The sequence below is a fragment of the Camelus ferus genome, chromosome 7 (genome assembly GCF_009834535.1).
Source record: "Camelus ferus isolate YT-003-E chromosome 7, BCGSAC_Cfer_1.0, whole genome shotgun sequence".
NCBI lineage: Eukaryota > Metazoa > Chordata > Mammalia > Artiodactyla > Camelidae > Camelus > Camelus ferus.
The window spans coordinates 17884532-17906304 of NC_045702.1; the positions used below are offsets into that span (position 1 = coordinate 17884532).

Consider the following 21773-nt stretch of genomic DNA (forward strand, 5'->3'; position numbering starts at 1 on the left):
ATAGAAGCCAACATCTACTTTGAAGCTATGGGCTCACCTGTAGTTTTGAGGCTAAGAGCATGGGACTGAGAATCTGACATTTTGGGGTTGCATTCCAGGCTCTATCTACCAGCTATAGATAAGTAACCTCTTTTAGTTTCAGTTTTCTCATTTGTAAACTGGGAATAAAAGATAACCTCAAAGGCTTGTTAGGAGCATTAAGTGAGATAACGGATGTAACCCACTACCATGTAGGAAGCACCATTTCCTGTTTCGTTCTTGGTTCTTCAGATCATTTTGGGATATGGGTACAGATACAAACAAGACATAGGATACGTGTGTGATACGTCCAGATGTTTGTATTTGGACATTTTATTTTGGATTTGGGGGAAGTTGTGGTTTGTATCACCAATGGCAGAGCCAGGGGGATGCAGAGGGAACAGCATGGTCTCATTTGTCTTTAGCGATTTTCTCAATCCAGGGTATATACTTGTGAATGTCAGTGTAGATGCCCACATCTCCTCCCATGAAGTGTCCGACCTCGATCCCCTGGAGCTTGTCTTTGCAGATGACTGTAGCAACGGCCACCTCCTACCAGGGATTGTGCAGAGAGAGACAGACAGAGACAGACACAGACACAGAGACAGCTATGGTCAGATTTGCTCCTTACAGGAGCCCTGTAGTCAACTGGGATGAGCCCTGTCTGGAGGTAACATGCTCCTTGTTATGAGAACACTGAATTGGGATGCAGGAAGCTTGAGTCATTTATCTAGCTTTGCTGTCACTAGCCTTCTGTGACCTTGAGAAGGTCAGAGAAAACCCTTTCTAGAACTCAAGTGTAAAATGAGTAAAAAACTCCATTTATTTGAATTGGTGAAGGCAGTTTCAATGTATGAAAAGTCTGAATTTTTTTTTTAAGCAATACCCATTTTCACTGACAGCCATGTGTATAGGAACCAGGTGTTACTAACGACGGTACTGCCTGATGCCTGTTAACCAACACAGACGTCTGTAAGGAGAGCCCTTTGCTGGAGCCTTATCAAACCTCCAAGAATGATGAAGATGAGGCCTTTCTATTTTTTTAAATATCATGATTAAATAGCTAACTAGACATATATGAGTAAGTGAAGGCTGAATATAGAGAAAAGATTACCCCAAAAAGTCGATTGAGCACTTTCACAAATTTAACACATAAGGAGTTCCTGTGGCTTCTGCCCTGTTCCACTTCCTGGCATTCTGCATCAGACATCACGGGGGCCTCCAGGTTCTGCCTTAAATCAGGGTGTCTGCCTGAGAGAAGACAGGGATAAAAGACCTTCTGTTCACAATTGTTATTTGGCCCTCCAGTCACCACCCTCTATTTCGACTGGTGTTCTTTTTGTGTGTGTGTGTCAAGAAAACAGTGAGAAAAAGGGAAGAAATGAGCTCGTGCATGGTTATGAGTTAATCCTGAGAATCTTGAAATAGGCTTTATGTCTCTTTAAAAAGTAGGGTTTCAGTTTTACTCTGCGTCCTATCTTGGAGAAATTAGAGGTGACCTAACTCAAATTCAGGTGTCCTCTATGTGTGCAATGAGCCCGTATGGGAGGGAGGAGCACAGCCTCTTTAATGTGAATTGTGCTCTGACAATCAGGAACGCTGTGGCCTCTGTGCAGAGGCTGCCAAAAGCCCTGAAGAGGCAGTGGGGCATTAGATACTCTGGGAAAGGAGCAGCTTTGGACTTCTGGGAGGGTCTCTTTTTGCCCCAGACCACTCATGTAATATCTCCCTTTGGTCTCCACCCATTCTCCTCCCTTCTCAGCTGTACAAACATGGGTGCTCCTCTCCAGGGATAACTGATGACCCCGAACTCCTGTGGGAGGTGCACTCACCAATGTTGTCTTGGCTCCAGTCCAAACCTGAAATCAGACAGACGGTGCCTGGCTTGACGGCCTTTGTGGCGAGGGGAAGGAGCTGGACTTTGTGGTTGAGGTTGGCGGGCTTAGCCAGCTTAATGAGCATGAGGTCATCCTGGGGGGAACTATGACTATAGTTCCAGTAGCGGATAATCTGGATCGGGTTCAGTATCTGCTCTGTCCCATCTCTGACTCTGGTCCTGAAATTTCCTAGCATCACTTTCAGATTTCTGCAGGGGTAAGGGGTTGGAAGAGATATCGTTGTCATCAAAGCTGATACTGAATGTTGCGGTGTGCCAGGTACGGTGCCAGGTGCTTCATCTGGATTTGGGATTACCTCATTTACCACTCACAGCAAATCTCTGAGCTGGATTCTATTTTGAATCCCCATTTTACAGATGAAGTAATGGAGGCACATAAGGGTATTCACCCACGGTCACACAGTTAAGTGGTGGAGCCTTTAACCACTATGTGTTCATCTAATGTCTGTAATGTAGTGGAGAGGTGAAGTATGCAAGTCATAGAAATACTATTTTCCCTCCTCCCTAGCTCTAGCCTGTCCAGCTGGGCATTTCCATTCTGGTGGGGGTAAGAGAATGAGATGACTCAAGTGTTGGCTATCTCCTGCTGGCATCATCAGAGCTACTGACAACTCTATTTCATCCTGCTGTGTACTTCGGAAGGTGATATATGTGAATTAAATCAATGGGCTTTCTTGTCCTCTGGTGTCTAAGTGGGTTTTGGCCAATAAGAAGCAAGAGAAAGTATTTGGAGGGAGAAGAGTGAGGCTGCAGTATTTATCCTCCCATCTTCCTTCCTGCAGGGTTGCCGCAGATTGCCTGCTGGCTGTTTCTTGATTAAAGGTTACAGCTCCTATCAGACAGTCTCTCCACGCAGAGCTTTCTCTCCCCTGGCCCCTCACCTGCTCTTTATTTCCCCTTCCCACCTTGTAATCATTCTCTCCCCCTGTCCCTTTACTTCTAGGGGTAGTAACTGCACCTTTCTAATACTAAACCTGGGGGGACTGAACTGTTCTTTGTGTTTTCCCTGTAACTAGACCATACCTTTGTTGTAAGTTCTTTTTATAAATTCTCAATCCAATCGAATTTGAATTTACCATCAGTTACCTGCTGGTCCTTAACTGACAAAACACATTCACATGGCCAGTAAAAAACTTGAAAAACCTATGGGAGACTGAGGAGGCATAATATGTAGAGCAGGGCTCCTCGGCAGTGGCACTATTGATGTTTTGGGCTGGATAATTCTCTGTTGTCGGGGGCTGTCCTGTGCATTGTAGGAAATTCAGCTGCATCCTTGCACTCACCTCTATTGGCTAGGTAGATGCCATTAGCGCAGCCCTCCCCTCACCCCTCCCTCCAGTGTGACAACCAAAAATATCCTCAGACTTTGCCAGATGTACCCTGGAGGGAAAATTGCTTCTGTCTGAGAGCCACGAATGCAGAATGAGTAGTAGCTGTTTTAGTGGGTGAAGGTGCCCAACACTCACGGTAAGTAGCAGTGAGCAGGGGCCAGCACCCAGCTGCTTTTGATGAGGACACCCACACAGGGGTTGAAGTGGGACTTGAGGTATACCAAATAGGGAGCATGGTCTTCTTTCTGCGCGGATGAGTGAGCGGTCAAAAATGTCCCTGAGAAAATAATGTACATAAGATGTTCTTAGAACAAATAAGACAGTCAACAACTTCCTAGCTGAAAAGAAATATGCACGATTTTAAAGACGTAATCAGCTGGCCAGGAAATGTGAAGATGTTTGACATTTTTTTCTAATAAGCATGTAAATCAAAGTGACATACCATTTTAGCATGATTTATAATAAATATCGAAACTATGAATGTCCAATACGATAATGTTGGACATTGAAATGAAAAAGCACATGAATAAATGGAACATCATATATATTAAAATTGTATTTATAAAGAATATTAAACAGCAAAGGAAATATTGGTAACCTTTCTTTAAGTTAAAAAATAATAAAAATGTACATTTAATCCCATAATCTGATTGTCTAAAAAAACAAGTAAATAAACAAAAATAAACCATTAAAAATAAGTATATGAAACGTGGGAGTAAGTTAGGGAATAAATTCAAACAAAGCATTGGCATGTGTTGACTGGGAGGTGAGATTATGAATGATGTTTATTTTTTCTACTTTAGTATTTCCAAATCTTCTAGTATGAACATGTGGTGCTTTTATAAATGAATTATCAAAAAGAAAAAAAAATTAGCGAAGAAAGGAGAGGAAGGCTGATTCTAGTCTCCGAAATATTGTTCTTGTCTCAGCTGCCCTTGGTTCTTATGCTAGTCCTCCCAAGCCTAGGCCTGGACCTCTGTGTGGTCACACAATTAGAAACCACAAAGGGAAAAAGGTGGTGTATTAATAAGAAGAGATGTTGAGTGCTTGTTCTAAGTGCTTTACATGGATTTATTCAGTCTTCACAACGACTCTATAATGTAGATAGAAATATGCCCACTTTGACTGTAGAAACTGAAGCACAGGTTGATTAGTCAACTTGTCCAAGCTCACAAGGCTAATTTGTGATGCAACCTAGGCAGTCAGGGAGTGGTGGGAAAGGCCTCACCGGCAAATTCTGCCATCAGAAGAACTTCGTGGCAGTCAGGGAGTGCAGGAGGAAGGGCCCTTGCATTTGATCTTTTGTTCCCACCTTCTCCACTCCCTGCCTTTTGAGTCTCTAAGCTTTTGAAAAAGGGGGGAGATCAGAGGTCATCTGTCCTTGTGACTACACTGAGACTTACCCACTGTGTGATGGGCCCACATTTTGGAATAACCAGGGTGGAACACTCACTGTTGAGCTTTCTCCAAGGCAGGTGTACACCATAACCTACCCCTTAGTTTAGCACAGGGGGCTCAGCCTGTCTTGAGAGCGTTTGACTGGGGTCTGAGCAGGGAGACCCTTGTTCTGCTCATTCTGCAGTTTTTCTTGCCTTTTTGCACCTTCCGCACATCCTGCATCTACCTTACTCCATCCTACATTAACCTGTGCCTTATAGAACAGAGCAGAAGGTCATGGATACATACCAGCAAGGATACTCAAACAGAAGATAAATTTCATAGCAGTCCAGATCTTTCCCTGTGAGGTGTGGAACGTCACAAGAGCATGGACCTCTCAGCTCAGTCTCCTCGGGAACACCTGGTAGAATCATGGATGTGGTTGGGGACAGGGCACGTGGTGAGGTTGGAAAGCAGCTCTGGGCAAAAACAGGGAGGAAGAAGAGGGCTCCCTACAGACAGACGGAGGCCCTACTGCTTCAGAGAAGGTGGAGAGGGGGGAACTGTGCCTCTATTGGGGTCTCTCAGGGAAGGACAAAGAAGCCTAGTTCCTAGACTTCTGGATTCAGGTCCCTCTATTTGCTGTCCCTAGAAGTCCATCTGCCTAAAAGTAGTTCAACTGCCTGTAGGAAAGGGAGCTCTAGGCTCAAGACTTATCTCCCCATGGAGCTTCTGAGGCCAGGGCTGTGGAGGACAGGATTCCCCACCTTAGTTCAGGAAGGCAGTGTCCCTGGGTTTGCTCTGAACCCCTCGATGGTTACTTATACTTCCCATGAGCCCCTCCCATCTTTATTACACTGGCTTCATCTTTCCCTGTGATCACTATTTCATCACTCAGCCATCATCACCAGCTTGGTCTGGTTGTTGTGATCAGCAGCTTTGAGCTAAGAAAATGTGAAAATAAAAAGCATTCATAGAGCTAGTTTTGACAGATGGGGAGTACTTTATATTCTAGATTACATTCGATCTAAGATCTACTGAATGATTGGTGACGATTTAGAAGGCAGGACCTCTAAATGCTATTTACCTCATGAAAAGATTTCTTACCTAATCATAGACTGCCACTGTCATTGGATAATTGGGAGCACACTCTAACAAGAAAAAGAGCAGTGACTGCTAATAGCTCACATTCATTGAGCACTTACTGAATCCCAGGCACTGAGCTAATTCTTTACAGGCATTGTTGGTGGAGATTTTATATCAGGTTGATCTGAGATGTAAAAGTAAACACTGTGTAATTCCAACCATTCAAAATTTCTTAAACCTATAATCTCATTCCAGTGTCACAACCACCCTGGATAGAGGAGACAGGGCTGGGGCTGGTATCATCCCCCGCCCCCTACCCCGATCTATGGGTGACAGAACTGAAACAAAGAATTTAAATGATTTTCTCAAAATCGCACGTGACTGGAAAGACTCGAAGTCGAATCTATGTATGACTGGATGCCCACAACTTTCAACCACATCCTCCAGACTTCAGCTAAGTAACCAGCACCCGTGGATCTTGGAAAGCTTTACAGTCCCTCACACAAATTCCCTGAAATGTAGAATGAAAACTTAACTTGGCACATACTTTCCTGAACCTCACAACAAACACAGGGGTACGTTGGAAGTTGGGCTGGTTTATGAAATACACTCGAGGTTTGAAGACAAGATGGAGTTGTGGAAGGTTTTCTGTCGTGGGACTGGGCTTAGTTAAAGCAGGTAAAACTTTGAGAAAGAGATATGCTTTACTTTCAGGTTGTTTTTCCTAGATCTTTTGGAAAGATTCTGAGCCAGGAAGGGAGTTTGAGGCTGGTTTTGGAGTACGAGGACTAAGAACAGAAAAGCAGATTTTCTGGAGGAGTTGGCGCTGGGAACCACTACCTGTTGATGCGTTTCAAACTGGTGTCTCTAGCCCAGAGCTTTGGTCCCACATATACAACTGCCTCCTGTAAACCACTGTTTGCATCTTTTTTCTGCTCCTGAAATTTAACAAGTCAAAATTAAACTCCTCATTCTTCCAGCCTTTCAAATTCATTCTTCTGCCTGTTTTCCTTACTTTAGGAGAAAACTCTATCTTCCACTTGTTTAATATTTCTGTTTTTGCAACCACACAACCCCAAAGTCCATTCTACTTCCTGAAATTTCTTAAATTCATCCGTATCTTTCCATTCTCGCTGCTGTCACCCTAATCCAAGTCATCATCTTGTCTCGCTTGAACTAATGCATGTGCCTTTCTACTGTTGCTCAGCTTGACATTCTTCTACTCAGATTTTTTTTTCTAAAATGTAGATGAGGTCATATTTGTCTCCTTCTGAAAACTCAGAGAAAGGGGACAGCAAGTGATCGAGAGCACCCTGTCCAAGAGCGCAGTGTAGTAAGGACAGGTTTAGAGATCTGACAGGAGCCACTGGTACTGGTGCTGGTGGGAACTTTTTATTCAAATGGTGTCTGTGGTTGGAAGATGTGATCTGAACAAGTGAAGCAGTACTGAGGAGGGGTTGGCTGAGAGCAACATGCATGAAGGAGAGGGGAGTCAGTGTCACAAAGAGGGTGGAGACGTAGCTATGCTTCACCAGCGTAATCCAGGTAGGAGAGGGGTCAGTGGGACATTTAGAGGGAGGGGTGCTGCTCACAAATCCCAGGGAAGGAACTGGTGAAAAGAACCGAGAGGCTGGGGAAAGAACGTGGGATGAACTTTAACTCCACAGAAGGTTCCCATGGCTCCTACTTCCCTAGATAAGGTGGATAAAGCCCAGATCCGTGAAACTCATCTTCCCGTGGAGCAGGTATCAGACTGAGATGATTTCTGTGCCTATTGACAGAGAGTGCGCGGGTGTAACTGATAAATCCTTCTTCATACTAAAGATCAAGACTGGAAGGAGAAACCTCTAAATGACAGGCTTTTGTAGGATTCGTAAACCTAGTTCTCTCCCCTGCACTTTCTCCTGCTGTTCAGAATCCCCAAGCAGGACATAAGTTCTAGCCCTGCTTTGTGCTTAATTTCCACTACAGCCTTATCCTCAAGGCAAGATTCAGGCATCAGCATGAAGTGTATGCTGTTAGCCTTGCTGATGATTACTGGTGAGTGACTACAGGTGTTTCTGTCATGTTTGATTAGGGCTCTACTAGGGGGTGAGGCTGTGGAGCTATGTGGGAGAGGGAGAGCCGGTGGATCTGGAACATGAAACTTTGGGAAATAGGTAACATACCAGTCATTTTCTGCACAGCCTCACTCGTTTGTAGAACCTAACTAAAACTTAGGATGGACTTAAAAACTCCTCTGAATGTCATGTAAAGTTCTTGGGTTGAAATGTGGAGGCATGCCAGTGGAAGGATGGAGACAGGAGCCTGGAAGGAGGCATAGGAAATACAAAAGACATAAAAAGCAGAACCAGTGGGTATCCTGTTGTAAGGTTCAAAAGGAAAAGGTAGATTATTCTTTTGGGGCTTTAAAAGCATGATGTATAATACTAGTCACCATCACTGCCACCACCACCGTGAAAGCATATACTTACGTGGTATTTACATAATGTACGCTGCTCTGTTTCCTACATATTAAGTCATTTAACTCTTATAACAACTTTGTGAGATGAGTGTTATTATTGTTATCATTTTATTGGTGAGGAAACTGAGGTACAGAATAATTAAGTCGTTTTCCCATGATGAAATTAGTGTGGCTCTGTAATTAGGCAATTACAGTATGCTCTCTTTATTAATGGTGATGTGGCCTGGAACAACTTCCTGAAATCTCTAAAATTCATCCATATCTTTCCATTCTTGCTGCTGTCACCCTAATCCAAGTCATACTCTTGTCTTGCTTGAACTAATGCCTTTGTGCTTTTCTACTGTTGCTCAACTTGACATTCTTCTACTCAGATTTTTTTTTCTAAAATATAGCATCTCTGAATCTCAGTTTCCTTATGTGCAACATGAAAAACATAACTTCTAAGTTTTAAGACATAATTTCTAAGTTTTAAGAACATGTGAAACATCCTAAACCTGTGTTAGAGTGAGTGAAGTTAACCAAGTGAAGTGAGGTGGATTGTTTCAGACAGAGGACCGAGCAAGTGTGAAGGCTGTGGGGTGTGACATACTCAACTAAAAGGCCACCTGTGGGACTGGAGTGCAGAGGAAGGGAGTGGATTGAGTCATTTGATTTTAGAAATGATCCCGGTCTGGGTGAGGGTCAGTGTTTATTCTCTCTCTGGACACTGGTTACACAATCCCAGCAGGAGGGGAGTGCTGACTCAAAATGCCTCATTGTGAATAGGTAGGGTGAGGTTAACTTCCCTCCTCAACCACGCTGACATCTTTTGGGTGAAGATGAAGCTCTGTCACATGCCACTTACTGTCACCAAATAGGGGCCGAAGCTCAGCTCCCTCTGGCCCCTGCTCACACCAAAGGGGTGAAGGGAATTGAAGATTTGCATAAACTAGCACATTTCCATATTGAAGGTTTGGGATTGAAACTCAGCTCCCCACTGGGCTCTGCTTTACCAAGAGATGGAAGAAGCAGTGTGCTGACCAGCTCTGCCTTACACAGCCTTGCTCAGTCTCGTTGCTGTCAGATGGTGGTGAAGGCTCAGCACCCTGCTGGGTCCTCGGGACGCAGGGCAGGGCGTGGTGGAGGGAGGGGAGCAGAGGCCTGTTAGTCCAGCCTCGCACCGCCCCCTTTGCCCTCCTTGCCACTGGGTGAGGCTCAGCTTTCCCCTGTGCCCTACGCACACCACCCTGGTTGGGGATTTGGAGTATTGCCTGCTTCCACTGAGACTGGGGATGGAAGATTATCTCCCTGCTCAGCTCTGGTGAAGCCATGGTGGGTGGGCATTTTTCCACTTTTATTAGTGTGGGTATTGTCCAAAAGATTTCCTTTCTGTTAGACCACCCTTTCCCCTTTCCTTTAGCTAAGGGGAGGAGGGTTTTGCTTGGAGGTTTTGTTTGTTTGTTTACTTTTGGCCTTTGTCTGTTGGTGGTTCTGGGTTGCAGGCTGCTCCTGTGTCCTGTCCTGGATCTATGGAGACATAACAAGTAAATGCAGGGTTATTGCTGCCATGTTTTTCCTAAAGTCCCCAGGTTTCTCACAGTCCACTGTCTTCTTTTCAATGTTCAGAGTCTGTTTGTTCTGCTTGTTGTGCAAGGGTTTTTTAGTTGTAAAAGAGAGGAGCTGGGAGGAATGGGGTACTCCATCTTGGATCAACTGGGAGTTGAGCTCTAATGTTTTGAGGGGTAGAAGATGAGAGACCAGTAAAGTAAAAACAATGTGATTTTACACAAGTCAGGGGAATCTATTTCTAAGGGGAGGGAGTAGTTATGTGTTCTGTGTCTGTGAGAAATTAAGATATATCGAAAGAAAGAAAGAGAGAGAGAAAGAAAGAGAGAGAGAAAGAAAGAGAGAGAGAAAGAAAGAGAGAGAAAGAAAGAAAGAAAGAAAGAAAGAAAGAAAGAAAGAAAGAAAGAAAGAAAGAAAGAAAGAAAGAAAGAAAGAAAATTAAAGCTGCAGACACAGTGAAGACAGATAGTTGCTTTAGTATGGAGTTAAGATTTGCCCAGTTGAAGTATTACTCAAGGACGTTAGCACAAGGGAGTTCCAAAGAGTAATAAAAGCATAGTTCAAATGATGAATAAAGGAATCTAACTTGGGTAGAGAGGGCAGTAGAAACTTCTAGACAGGGTCTGCCTGGAAATGGAGGGGAAAAAAAGAGTCAATATATAAGTTTCTAATGAGCTGTTAGAATCAGTGACTTTGTAAAGCTCTGTTCTAAGTCACAGTACTTTTGGTCCCAGGGCATCAGGGCTTTGGTGGGAAGAAACCTGGACACATGTAGAGTAAATGACCAATATTTAGCTGAGGGGCTCATCCAGGTCCATAACTCAGTCGTAAGTAGGACAGGACCTGTTCTTCAGCTTTCCTTGGAAGTCCCAGTGACTTGCAGGGACTCTGGGTATCTTGCTGCTAGAGATAAGTTGGAGCTAGTGGTAGTGCAGGCTTAAAAGCTAACAAGAGATGGTCTGGAATCAGGGATGCACTGTGGGAGTTAAATAGACTTAGACTTATATCTGTTAATCCCAAGCTCCTAATTTATCCCTCCCTACCCGTTCCCCTCCTGGTAACCACAGTTTGTTTTCTATGTCCATGAGTCTGTTTCTGGTTTGTAAATAAAATTTGTGTCTTTTTATTTTTTAAGATTCCACATATAAGTGACTTCATATGATATTTGTCTTTCTCTGTATAACTTCATTTAACATGATAATCTCTAGATCCATGCATGTTGCTGCTAATGGCTTTATTTCATTCTTTTTATATAATTATCCTCCTATAAAAGAACCAAATGTGTGTGTGTAGCTGTATATGTTTTATGCTTTGTTCTGTTTTTTGTTGTTGTTGAAGTATTGTTGATTTACAATATTATATTAGTTTCTGGTGTGCAATGGGGTGATTCAGTTTTTTATATATATATACACATACACACACACACATATATATACATTTTCTTTTTCATGTTCTTTTCCATTGTGATTTATCGCAGGATGTTGACTATGGTTCCAACCTGTGCTATACAGTGGGACCTTGTCATTTATCTATTTTCTATATAGTAGTTTGTAGCTGTATACGTTTTAAAGAGACATACTGTATCCAAATATAGAAGGTAGACACTGAGATTTTGTGCCACCAATATGTATTTTGCCTATATATTTTCTAAGTAGCATGAATTTAAAGATTAAAAGTCTACTTTACATAATAAAGAAAAAAAGACTTAGATTTATGTACTGGAAGACCTTAGAGTAAGAAGGAATGGCATTACCCTTGCCAGTGGTTCTCAACATTTTTGAGCATCAGAACCCCTTTTAGTCTTGAAATATTTTGAATCTTTTTATGATAATTGTTATTAAAAACTTATATAATAACAAAAAGCTGAATTAACTATACATGGTAAAGCAATTTGTCCTATTATCAAAACAATGTTTAACTGGATTTCCTGACCACTCTACTTGGGAAATAGATCTCACATCCATCTTAACTACTGCCACGTTAGCACAAGCCACGTCACTTCTGGCTACGTCTGCTTTAATAAGCCTGTTTCCACTCATGTCTAATCAGAAGCAAGTGATGTTTAAAAAATAGAATTGGATCATATCACTCCCATACATCAAATTCTTCAAAATATTTCTATTACATTTACATAAAATACAAATTCCTGACTGTGGCTTTGAAGCCCTGACTGATGATTCCTGCCTCCTCTCCAGGCTTATCCTAGGCCAATGTTTTCCTTGCTCTCTATGCTTCACTCTCACTGGCTCTTTTCAGATTCCTGAGCACTCCTAGTTCTTTCCCGTTTTTGAGCCTTTGCACATGCAGTTCCTCTCCTGGAAAACTCTTTCCCTAACCTTATGGCTGTTTTTCCTCATCTTTCATGTCTCATATTATCTGTTCCTTTCCCAGCAAGTACTTCTTTGCCAACCAGACTAAATTAGATCCTTCATTTACTGCCATTATTTATTCTTTCTTGTAGAACACTGTTACTGTCTCATCACAATTTGTAACTATTCACTGATGTGCATGTTTATTTGCTTATTGTCTACCTCTCTCATTTAATGAAGACAACATCTGCTTTTGCTTGGATACCTCTTTATATTTAACATCCAGTGTATTGCTTGGTACATATAAATATTCAGTAAAGTAAAAAAAAATAAATGCATACATATATAGATTTGGAAAAAAGTACACACATATGTGTACATATGTTAACTTTCAGTCTTCTGATGATGCTTGCTTCACATATGGATCCATAAAACTGTTGCATTAATTTCAGAAACTTCCAGTGGACCCCTGCACACAAAGTGAGCTCTACCCTAATCTCTCATTAATTCATTTGTGTAGTACATATGTACTGAGATCCTACTATGTGCTAGGCATTGTGTTCAGTGCTGGGGATATTTTATAAATCATTGTTCCTTCACTATTTAATGTGTAGATGAAAAACCCATAGACCCAGAAACATAAATTGACGTAGCAAGAGAAGCCCAAACTGGAACATAGATTTTAAAAATTGATAGGTTCTTATTTTTCTGCCTCCTTTCCTAAATTGGAGAAAGCAGGATGTGATCTAATTTATTGAACCCACTAACAAAATGCCACCAAGAACACACCAGTAATTTTTTCTTTTACTGAGGTTTATTTTGCTTTATGCAGCAGGGAGAACACATTTCAGAGAACCTCAGAAGTGCCCCAGCAAGGGGGAGCTGGAAGGAGTGTCTTATGGGGTTTGAACTTGCGCTGGATAATTCTGAAGATGAAGTTAGATATGTAGGGTCAGTTCAGAATTAGATGCAGTCAAGAAGAAGGAGCAATTTGGTAACTGGGTACCTCAAAAGTTTTTTTTAGGAGGTAGCAGGATAAATTAGGGCTAGAGCTGTCACTGGTAAAGAAACAGCAATAATAAAAAGAAGGGCGGTATCAGTCACTATCTGATGTTAGTTATTTGGGGGGGGGTCACAGAGAGGGTTTGTTTGTCTTTTTCTGAGCATTATTTTGCACTTTCTTAACATAAAAATAAAAATGTTCTTGAAACTGCATTAGCAAGAAATAACATTTATTGAATACACATTATATGCCAAACATTGTTCCAAGCTATTTACATATATTAACACATTTAATCTTCACAATAACCTTAGGAGAGAAGTTCATTTATGATCTCAGTGTACAAATAAGAAAGTGAAAAAAGATACAGAGGTTTACATAATTTGTTCAAGTTCATACTAGTAGTGAGGATAGAGCTAGAATTTGAATCCAGGTCCCTATTTCCAGAGAATAAGTACTGTACTATATTTAAATGCCCATTGATACAAAGTATCTCCCCCTATATTTTCATGCCAGAATTAAAGTGTTAATTCTAAATTTATTTAATTGTCATGGTGACTGGTCTCACAGCAAGCCTGCAGTCCAGTAGTAGGAAAAGGTTGCTGTAGAAAAGACTGTATTGCTGTGACTATGGATAGAACCAAGAAGCCTTAAGAATTTGGGAGATTGGAAATGAGCTAAGCCATTCTGAAAAGCTACAGACAGGGTGAGGGGAAGCAGGGAGGTCCTGTTGAGGAGAAGTACATACACAGGATTTGGAATCAAACTGAAGTCGGAATCCTTGAACCAAGCATCATTCACTAGTTGTATGGCTTTAACTAAGTTTCTTAATGTTAAGTTCCTACTCTGTAAAATAATATAAAATTTATCCACCGACTTTTTTTTTCCTGTGAAAACTTTAAAGTTTTCTAAAGTACCTATAGTGCTTAGTACAGTGTTTGTACTGTATGGAACTCTGCTACCACAGGGCAGGCTAAGTGATTAATGTGGTAAATACTTGTATTATCTGACACTAGTGTCTTGAAATCTCTGTAACCACCCCAGGTTCCCTTTACTCAGCGGGATTGTATCCCTTGAGTCTCCTCTCTCTGTGTTCCAGGTGTTATTTCATTTGTTAGTGAAGATACCAAAGGCTTAAGTAGTCTTTTCTACTTATTATACTTGAAATCCAGTAACCAGTCTTGTATGGGGACTCTGATTGCTCCTAAGTGGATGATAACAGCGGCACACCTGCTTCTTACCATAAGTGATGGGGAGCAATCTGCTCTGTTAAGGCTTCAACGCTGGGACTCAACACTTCTCATGGAAATTGTGAAAAACCCATGCTGATCAGGAAATCCTAAGAATTTGATGGTGAAGGGGAGCTCAGCTACCTGGATAAAACTTAACTACATAGCCTTATGTTTAACATGTTCAGAAAGGAAAAAGTAATATGGTATAATATATCTCACATACATAATAAAAATAAACCTGCAAATTGCTCTTGATGTTTTTAAGATTCATCTGAACTTTTGGATTCATCCAAACTTTTATTTTTCATTGCTATATAATATTTCAACATGAATATCACACAATTTGGTTCATTCTTTCCTTGACAGATATTTCAGTTATTTCTAGTTTTCTACTGTTTTGAACAGTTACTTTAAACATACTTGTACCATGCACCTTAAAAATATATATCTGTGTAGCAGTTATTCACGGTAGTCTAATAAAGTATCATCCCAGTAGGGAACCTTGAACAGTTTAGATCCTCCCATGTTGTATTCTGAAATAACCACTCTGTATTTCATTTATTTTCTTTTGTTTGGTGATCTCTGAGGCAGGATTCAGAGTTTAGCAATGCAACATAAAAGAGTAGCAAAAGTATTGAAGTGTGGGTGGAAAACTTGTTAAAAATCTGAGAGTTTGAAGTTTAAGCTAAAAGACATTTGAATTTGGAATTGACTGGGAGGCCAAAGATTTAAAGAAGCGGAAGATTCTCTCAAGATATGAGGAGTAAGTTGTGTTTTGCTTGTGTATTTTGTGTGCATGATGGAGATTTGTAAATGACGTTGAACTCTGGGTGAATTCTCAACTCCGACAATCATTGTCAACAGAAAATCAAGCTGAAAATATTTATGTTTTAAATCTTAAATTATAAGCCTTGTTAAATCTTTCTAACAACTAGTTTTAATGTTCATGGGTACATTGTATGTAAGTTACTTTTTACAGTATATATGAAAAGATTCATGCTAAGTACAAATTATAGATTGGAGATCAGTTTGGGGAATAGGTTTTTGTGGATTTGTTGATACTTTAAAAGAAAAAGATTTGATTTCTGGGGAATTGGGACCAATTTTCTTATCTAGATTTTAAGACTAGAATGCCCAAAGCAAAAGTATGAAGGAAATTACAACCCTTTTTTAAAGTGATCTGTGAAAACATTGTTACTGGAAATTGAATAGACTTGAGTCCTTGATTCTGGAAAATAAGGATTTGATTGTCAGGCCTATATTAGGTTCTGAACCTTAATGCCATATATTTGTACTTATAAAAATTTTTTTCAATGAAAACTACGTCAGTAATATGATCTTCTGGTCTAGTTGGGAGTTGATTTGAAAAATGTGATATTTGCATGGGACTGTTTGAATCTTTGTTTTTTCAGTTTCCCCTCCTGGATAGGATTGAAGCTAGAATTTTCCCTTTTGATAAAGGAATAAAAAGTAAACATGTTATTTGTAAATTAATGATTAGTGCTAGAGAGAAAGTTGAAATACTTAGAATACATTATAAGCCTAATCCTAGGTAGCCGTATAAAAATATTGATTTTAACTGTCTTCTAAACCTGTATTCACATTGGTTTTTGAAGATATTTTAAGTTATACTTTCCCTCTTTTCAGGGCTGCTTCTATGGGACTGCTTTTTTTTTTTTTTTTGTAAATTGAGGTGTAATTCACAAAGGGCTGCATTTTTTGTTAAGGTTTTTTACAACTATGGTTCATGTTTTACTCTAGTCTTCCAAGAAGGGCCATTTTACTTTTTAGAGTCACTTCTAAAGTCATGTGGTATTTAACTTTGGGGACTATTTTGCATATGAATGCTAATTCAGATTTAAGCTTAAGTCATCACTTATCACTCCATGAATGTTGATAATGGAAGTAGTACCTTTCCTGTAGTTTCAGTTCTTGACTGAAAAGCTGGGGAAAGGAACTTCATTTTCTTTTTTTGCGTATATCAGGAAAACAGCTATTGTGTGGTTACCTTGTTGACCTCAGCAGATGAACTGGACTGATAGTGTTAATTCAGATTTAAGAAATTATCTGAATCTTGGTTTATGTAGATTTGTGATCTACATGCAATATTAACTAGATCAGATAGATTTTACATTTTCATATATGTACATAGGCTCTTCCCACTCCTCAACATCCATTAGTTTATGGAACTTGTAAGCTGGCATCGAAACGTTGTAATGTTTTGTTGTACCAGTTTTATAAGCTTTTACAGTGCAATACATGTTATGTTTCAGAGACAAACCAAAGGTTAATTTCTCAAGGTTCTTAATGTTTGCTTTAGCAGCATTTAATGGAAGATCTTTTATATACATTTGTAATAGATGAAAAATAAACCAGATCGCAAATCATTTTTTTTTTTTAATTTTAAAGCAAACCATGTACCAAGTTTTTGGTCCAAATTGTGTAGGATAAGTTAAATTTAAATTGCATTCTATTAACCAGTATGAGTGTATTAGAAGTATAGTTACGTTGAAATAAAGTTTTAAAAAGCAAAAAAAAAAAAAAAGATATATATATATATGTCTGTGATACATATTTTGTACATATATGTGTTGGTATATGCACATATTGGTTTATATCTCTAAGTATACTTCTTGGTATATAACTAGAGTATATAATTAGGAGCAGAATCGCTGGGTCATAGCATAGAGCATGCAAATATTCACTTTCACATACCCTCCAGCAGTTTACGAGTCCTTCCAACATTGGATATTATCAAACTTCTTAATTTTTTTGCTGATTAAGTGTCAAATATCTTATTATGGTCTGAATTTTATTACCTTTACTAGTAGTGATGATTAGTATCTCCCCCCTTCCCCACCATCCTCCTCCTCTTCCTCCTTCTGACAATAATGTTTCTTTGGGAAAATATTCTTTTATGTCTTTTGAACATTTTGTGTATTAAATTTTTAAAATACTGCTTTGTAGGACTTCTATAAAGGCTCTAGATATTACTCATTTGCTAGTTACATATGTTGAAAATATCTTCTTCCATTCTGTGGTTTGATCTTCTCTTTATGGTGAATTTTGATGAATAAGAGCTCTTAACTTCAATATAATTTAATTAAAACTTGAGTTATCAGTCTTTATCTGTGATTACTGAGCATTGTGCCTAGTTGAAAATATCTTTTATGACCTCAAGATCAGAGAGATATTCCTTTACACTTACTTCTACAGATTTTAAAGCTTTGATTTTCATATTTAAATTTTACATAATTTGGATTATAATTTTTGTGAATGATGTGAAGTAGGGATCCAATTTCATTTTTTTTTAACATTTTTTAAGCTAAAAATCCAAATATCGTTTGTCAGTGGTCCCCTTTTTCCCCAGTGATTTACAGTGCCTACTCTGTCACTTGTCAAAGTTCCATCTGTACATGGGTCTGTTTCTGGGCTGTTGCTGCTGTTCAGTTGGTTTATTTATTATAGACCACAATGCCTTAATTATTATGACTTTATCATAATTTGTGATTTCTGATATGGTAGCCCAGCCATCTTATTCTTCATCAGGAATGCTTAGGAATTCTCTTACATAAATTTTAAAATTAGCTTGTCAATTTCTATGAAAACCTCTGTTGGGATTATTTGGAGTTGTTTTGACTTTTTGTATCAGTTTATATGATTTGGAATTGCTTTGACTTTTTATATATTGATATTTTTCTGATATTGATTGTTCCTAGCCATGGATCTGAGATAGCTCTCTATTTATTTATGTTTATCCCTTTGATGCATTTCAAGAGTGTTGTATTATCTGCATACATTTCTCACACATATCTTATTAAATTTATTCTTAAAGTGCTTTATATTTTTCTATCATATTTTAATTGAAGTACTTGCATACAATTATATTTTCTGTTTATTAGTGATGATGGAAATGCAATTAATATTCAGAAATCGAAGGGAGCACGTGTTTGGTGTAGAGGACCAAACAGACCAAGATGATCCAATGAGAAAAACTGCAACAGTCAGTAAAGACAACTTGGCCAAAGACAAGTCATCTCCACCTGGAGGCCCAGCAAAATCCTTTGTTCCAAGCAGATGAAATTAAGTATGGTAGTTCTCAGGAACACACAAAAAACAAGACTAAGGAAAGTCCTTATAATCTTTTGTAAAAGTGACCCAAAGCAAAGTTTGTCTGAAGGATGCTGCTCTGATGAGCTCTTCTGAACTTGTCAGTCCCTGGGGTTGGCTCAAGAATGCACTTACCGGGCCTATTCCTTTTCTAGTCCTTTAGACTTTATCTTATAAACTCCAAACAAACTGACAAGAACAGATGGAGAGACAGATGGTACTGCTGTCAGGAGGCAAAATAAACTTAGCATTTGGGAGTGCACCAGCAAAATTTATGCTCAGTACCAATTTGTACTTATTTCACTATTGTGGTTGGGGAGATCCCTGAGAGGGAGACTCAGGGGCCTCAGAGGAGTGTTCTTTCTGAATATAGGGTCTTGAGCCATGCTAGTGAGTGGATCTCAGTAGAACATCCAGGATTTTTGACTACTGTTCTCCTAAAGGACCCTCAGAAAACCCTGTTAATCCAGCAAAGTTTTGATTGAGATGAGTAGAGCATAGTGTATTTGGATCCTCCCTAGCTTTAAAATATTTCCACTCTATAAAATGTTATTTATTTCATTTGTACAATCTATTTCCTGTCTCCCCCACAACTCCCAAAAGAGCCTCCCTAACAGAACCTACTACTTTCAGAGAAGCTGTGACTATCTACTCACACGCTTCTTTCAGTTATTTCTAGATCTTGAATTGGAGCTTCTCCCTGGAAATATGCTAAGATTGGAGACCAAGCTATTGCATTGTTTAACTCCTGGAGACACCATTCACATTATAGTCTATGTGAATGGAAACCCATTGAATTGTATAGTGGACAACCTACATGACCACATGTGGTGGGTATGCATAAAGGATCAAATGGACAGAGATGAGAGGAGAAGGTTTAACGGGTCACTATGGAAGGAAACACATGTGTGTGTGTGTGTGTGTGTGTGTGTGTGTGTGTGATTAGCCTTGTGATGTGTGATAGTATCAATCTTTTTTTTTCTCCTTCATTTTCCAGAGATCTCCAGGTCATCTTAAATGGTGGTAACCAGAGTTTTCAAGACTTTACTGGGGAGATTCTGCCGTATGAAAAGATCATTGTTCACCCAAACTTCACTGTTACTTCTCCTAAAAATGATCTTATGCTGATCAAGTTGTCTGTTCCTCTTCACCTTCTTTTCCATCAGCATTTTCAGTTGCCTACTGTCAAGACAGAGAATGTTAGAAATTGCCTGGTTTACACCTGCTTAGAGAATGAAGGATCTTTTGGTGAGTGACTGTCAAAAAGAAGAGTTAGCTGCCTCCTTAGGTATATTCACATCTTCAGGATCTCTGAGGAACTAGGGAAAGGAATTGGAATTTATTTCTAAGCACATGTGTAAAGCTAGAAAGAGAGCAACAAATTCGGAGCTTCAGAGTGCTTTGGGAATCAAATCTTAAATCAAAGTGTTACATATATCTATCACATGGGCACACAGTGCAGAAATCTGGGATTCAGGGACTTATGTTTGAGTTTTGGTTCTGCCATTTATTCTAGGGTTATTGACAAATTCTTTAACTTCTTTGAATCTTAATTTGCAAATTGATGAAAATTATATTTTTCCTTTATCTACCTATCACCTTACAGCGATATGGTTATCAATTACGGTGATATGGTTATCAATTACAGCACGATGATAACAGCTACCATTTGTTGAGCACTAGTTATGTCCCAGGCACTTAGCATCCTATATAGGTCATTCAGTTGTCATCATACATCAAGTAGATAAGTTTTCTTAGGATTAATTATTTTTTAAAAATTTATTTTATTATTTTTTCATGGGGGGAGGTAATTAGGTTTATTTATTTAGTTAGTTTTAGAGGAGGTACTGGGGATTGAAACCAGGACCTTGTGTATGCTAAGCATGTGCTCTACCACTTGAGCTATACTCTCCCGTCTAAGTTTTCTTAGGATTTATCTTATAAATGGGGAAACCAAGACTCAGGGAGATTAACTAATTGTCCAAGGTCACAAACTTGATGATGGCAGAGCTTGGATTCAGATCTTGTTTGATGTGTGGAGTGTCTTGGTTGGTACCACTCTGTGATGCTGATCATCTTTCAAAGATGATAAGTGAGCAGGAGGATATGTTTAATCCATGGTATATTCCATCAGTTCTTCCTCTGAAGCCCATTTTAACTGAAAAGAGGCCGTGAAGGAGAGAAAGGCAAGATGCCTTATGAAAATGCAAATTGGAATGAAAGTCTCCTTTCTTTCTCATACTTAGGAAATTCAAGAAGTAACCTGTATAATTTTCAGAAAAATTATTGGGTGAAAAAAATTACTGGGTGAAAAGTTTCTTTAAGACATGTTCTGTATAGGAAGCATAGCACAAATCTGAGATAAATGCCAAGTAAACTTCTTATCTCATTTGCCTATAAGCTCAAACCCTCTTTGCCTTTGTGTCTCCATTACCTCTCATCCTTCATTGAGGGTCTATATTTTGCAGTCAGGCTATAAGCACAGAGAGCTGAAGAAAGATGACTCTGTCTCATCCACCCTGTTAGAGATGAGAGAAACAGATTTTTTAGATTTTTATATCTTCCAGCTACTGTTCTGAAATTTCTGTCTAGGGATGATTGGGAGGTAGGGGTAGTCAGTGCAGTGCAAGAAGCTTTCACACTATTATATCTGGGGCCCTTTTGCAGGTCAAATATACTAGCGTTCATTTTTGTTCAAGTGTTAAGGAATTCCCAGGTGGGAGGGAAGTTCTGATCCCTCTGCTCTGTCTGGCAGGCGGTCACAGCTGCACCACTCGTATGTGGCAGCGAATTACATGGAGTTATGTCTGGGCAACCGGATGTGTTCTGAGAGATCGTGTTGTTGTCTTCACTGACATCCACAGCTACATGCCATGGATCAAGAACATTATTTCTATAAAATAAGCTGATAGAGAACTCCACTGACACCCTTACATCCCAGCTGATCCATGGCAACCACACTGAGTATTTCAGTCTCAGTTTTTCCTGGGATTTAGGCTTGATTGGAGTTTCGAAAGAGATCATTAATGACTCCTGGGTGTTGGCTATCCTCTCGTTTCTCTAACTGCTTCTTTGCTTATCCCCAGCTCATGAGTAAGTGTTTATAACAATGAAAACATGAATGCTGGTCTTAAGAAGTAGAGTTCACCCAGGAAGCTTTTTGGATTCTACCAGCTCAGACACTTCTGTTAAAATACTCACTGTTTTATCCTGAGAACACAGAAAACAAGTAGAAATGATGGGCAGTAACTATCAGGAGTCTATTTGGGCAATAGGTGCAACCACATAACTGAGCAGTAACTGGCTGAAATGATTTAGCAATTCTTCTAATGACCAAGTGTCTCCTGGGTGAATGAGTGTGTGTGTGTGTGTGTGTGTGTGTGTGTGTGTGTGTGTGTGTATCT

At 39.6% G+C, this 21773-nt stretch overlaps 1 protein-coding gene and 1 pseudogene across 1 annotated transcript; one reads left to right on the top strand and one right to left on the bottom strand.

Annotated features, from left to right (window-relative positions):
- Nucleotides 1–372: 372 nt before the first annotated feature.
- On the bottom strand, nt 373–4671 carry PRSS37 (serine protease 37). Its single transcript, XM_032484367.1, has 5 exons — nt 4650–4671; nt 3382–3523; nt 1851–2104; nt 1133–1269; nt 373–570 (listed from the first exon to the last, which is right to left on the bottom strand). Exons 1-5 carry the CDS (start codon nt 4669–4671, stop codon nt 430–432), a joined length of 696 nt encoding a protein of 231 aa, XP_032340258.1. The 3' UTR covers nt 373–429.
- Nucleotides 4672–7181: 2510 nt separating this feature from the next.
- On the top strand, nt 7182–21400 carry LOC102513833 (annotated as a pseudogene).
- Nucleotides 21401–21773: the final 373 nt, after the last annotated feature.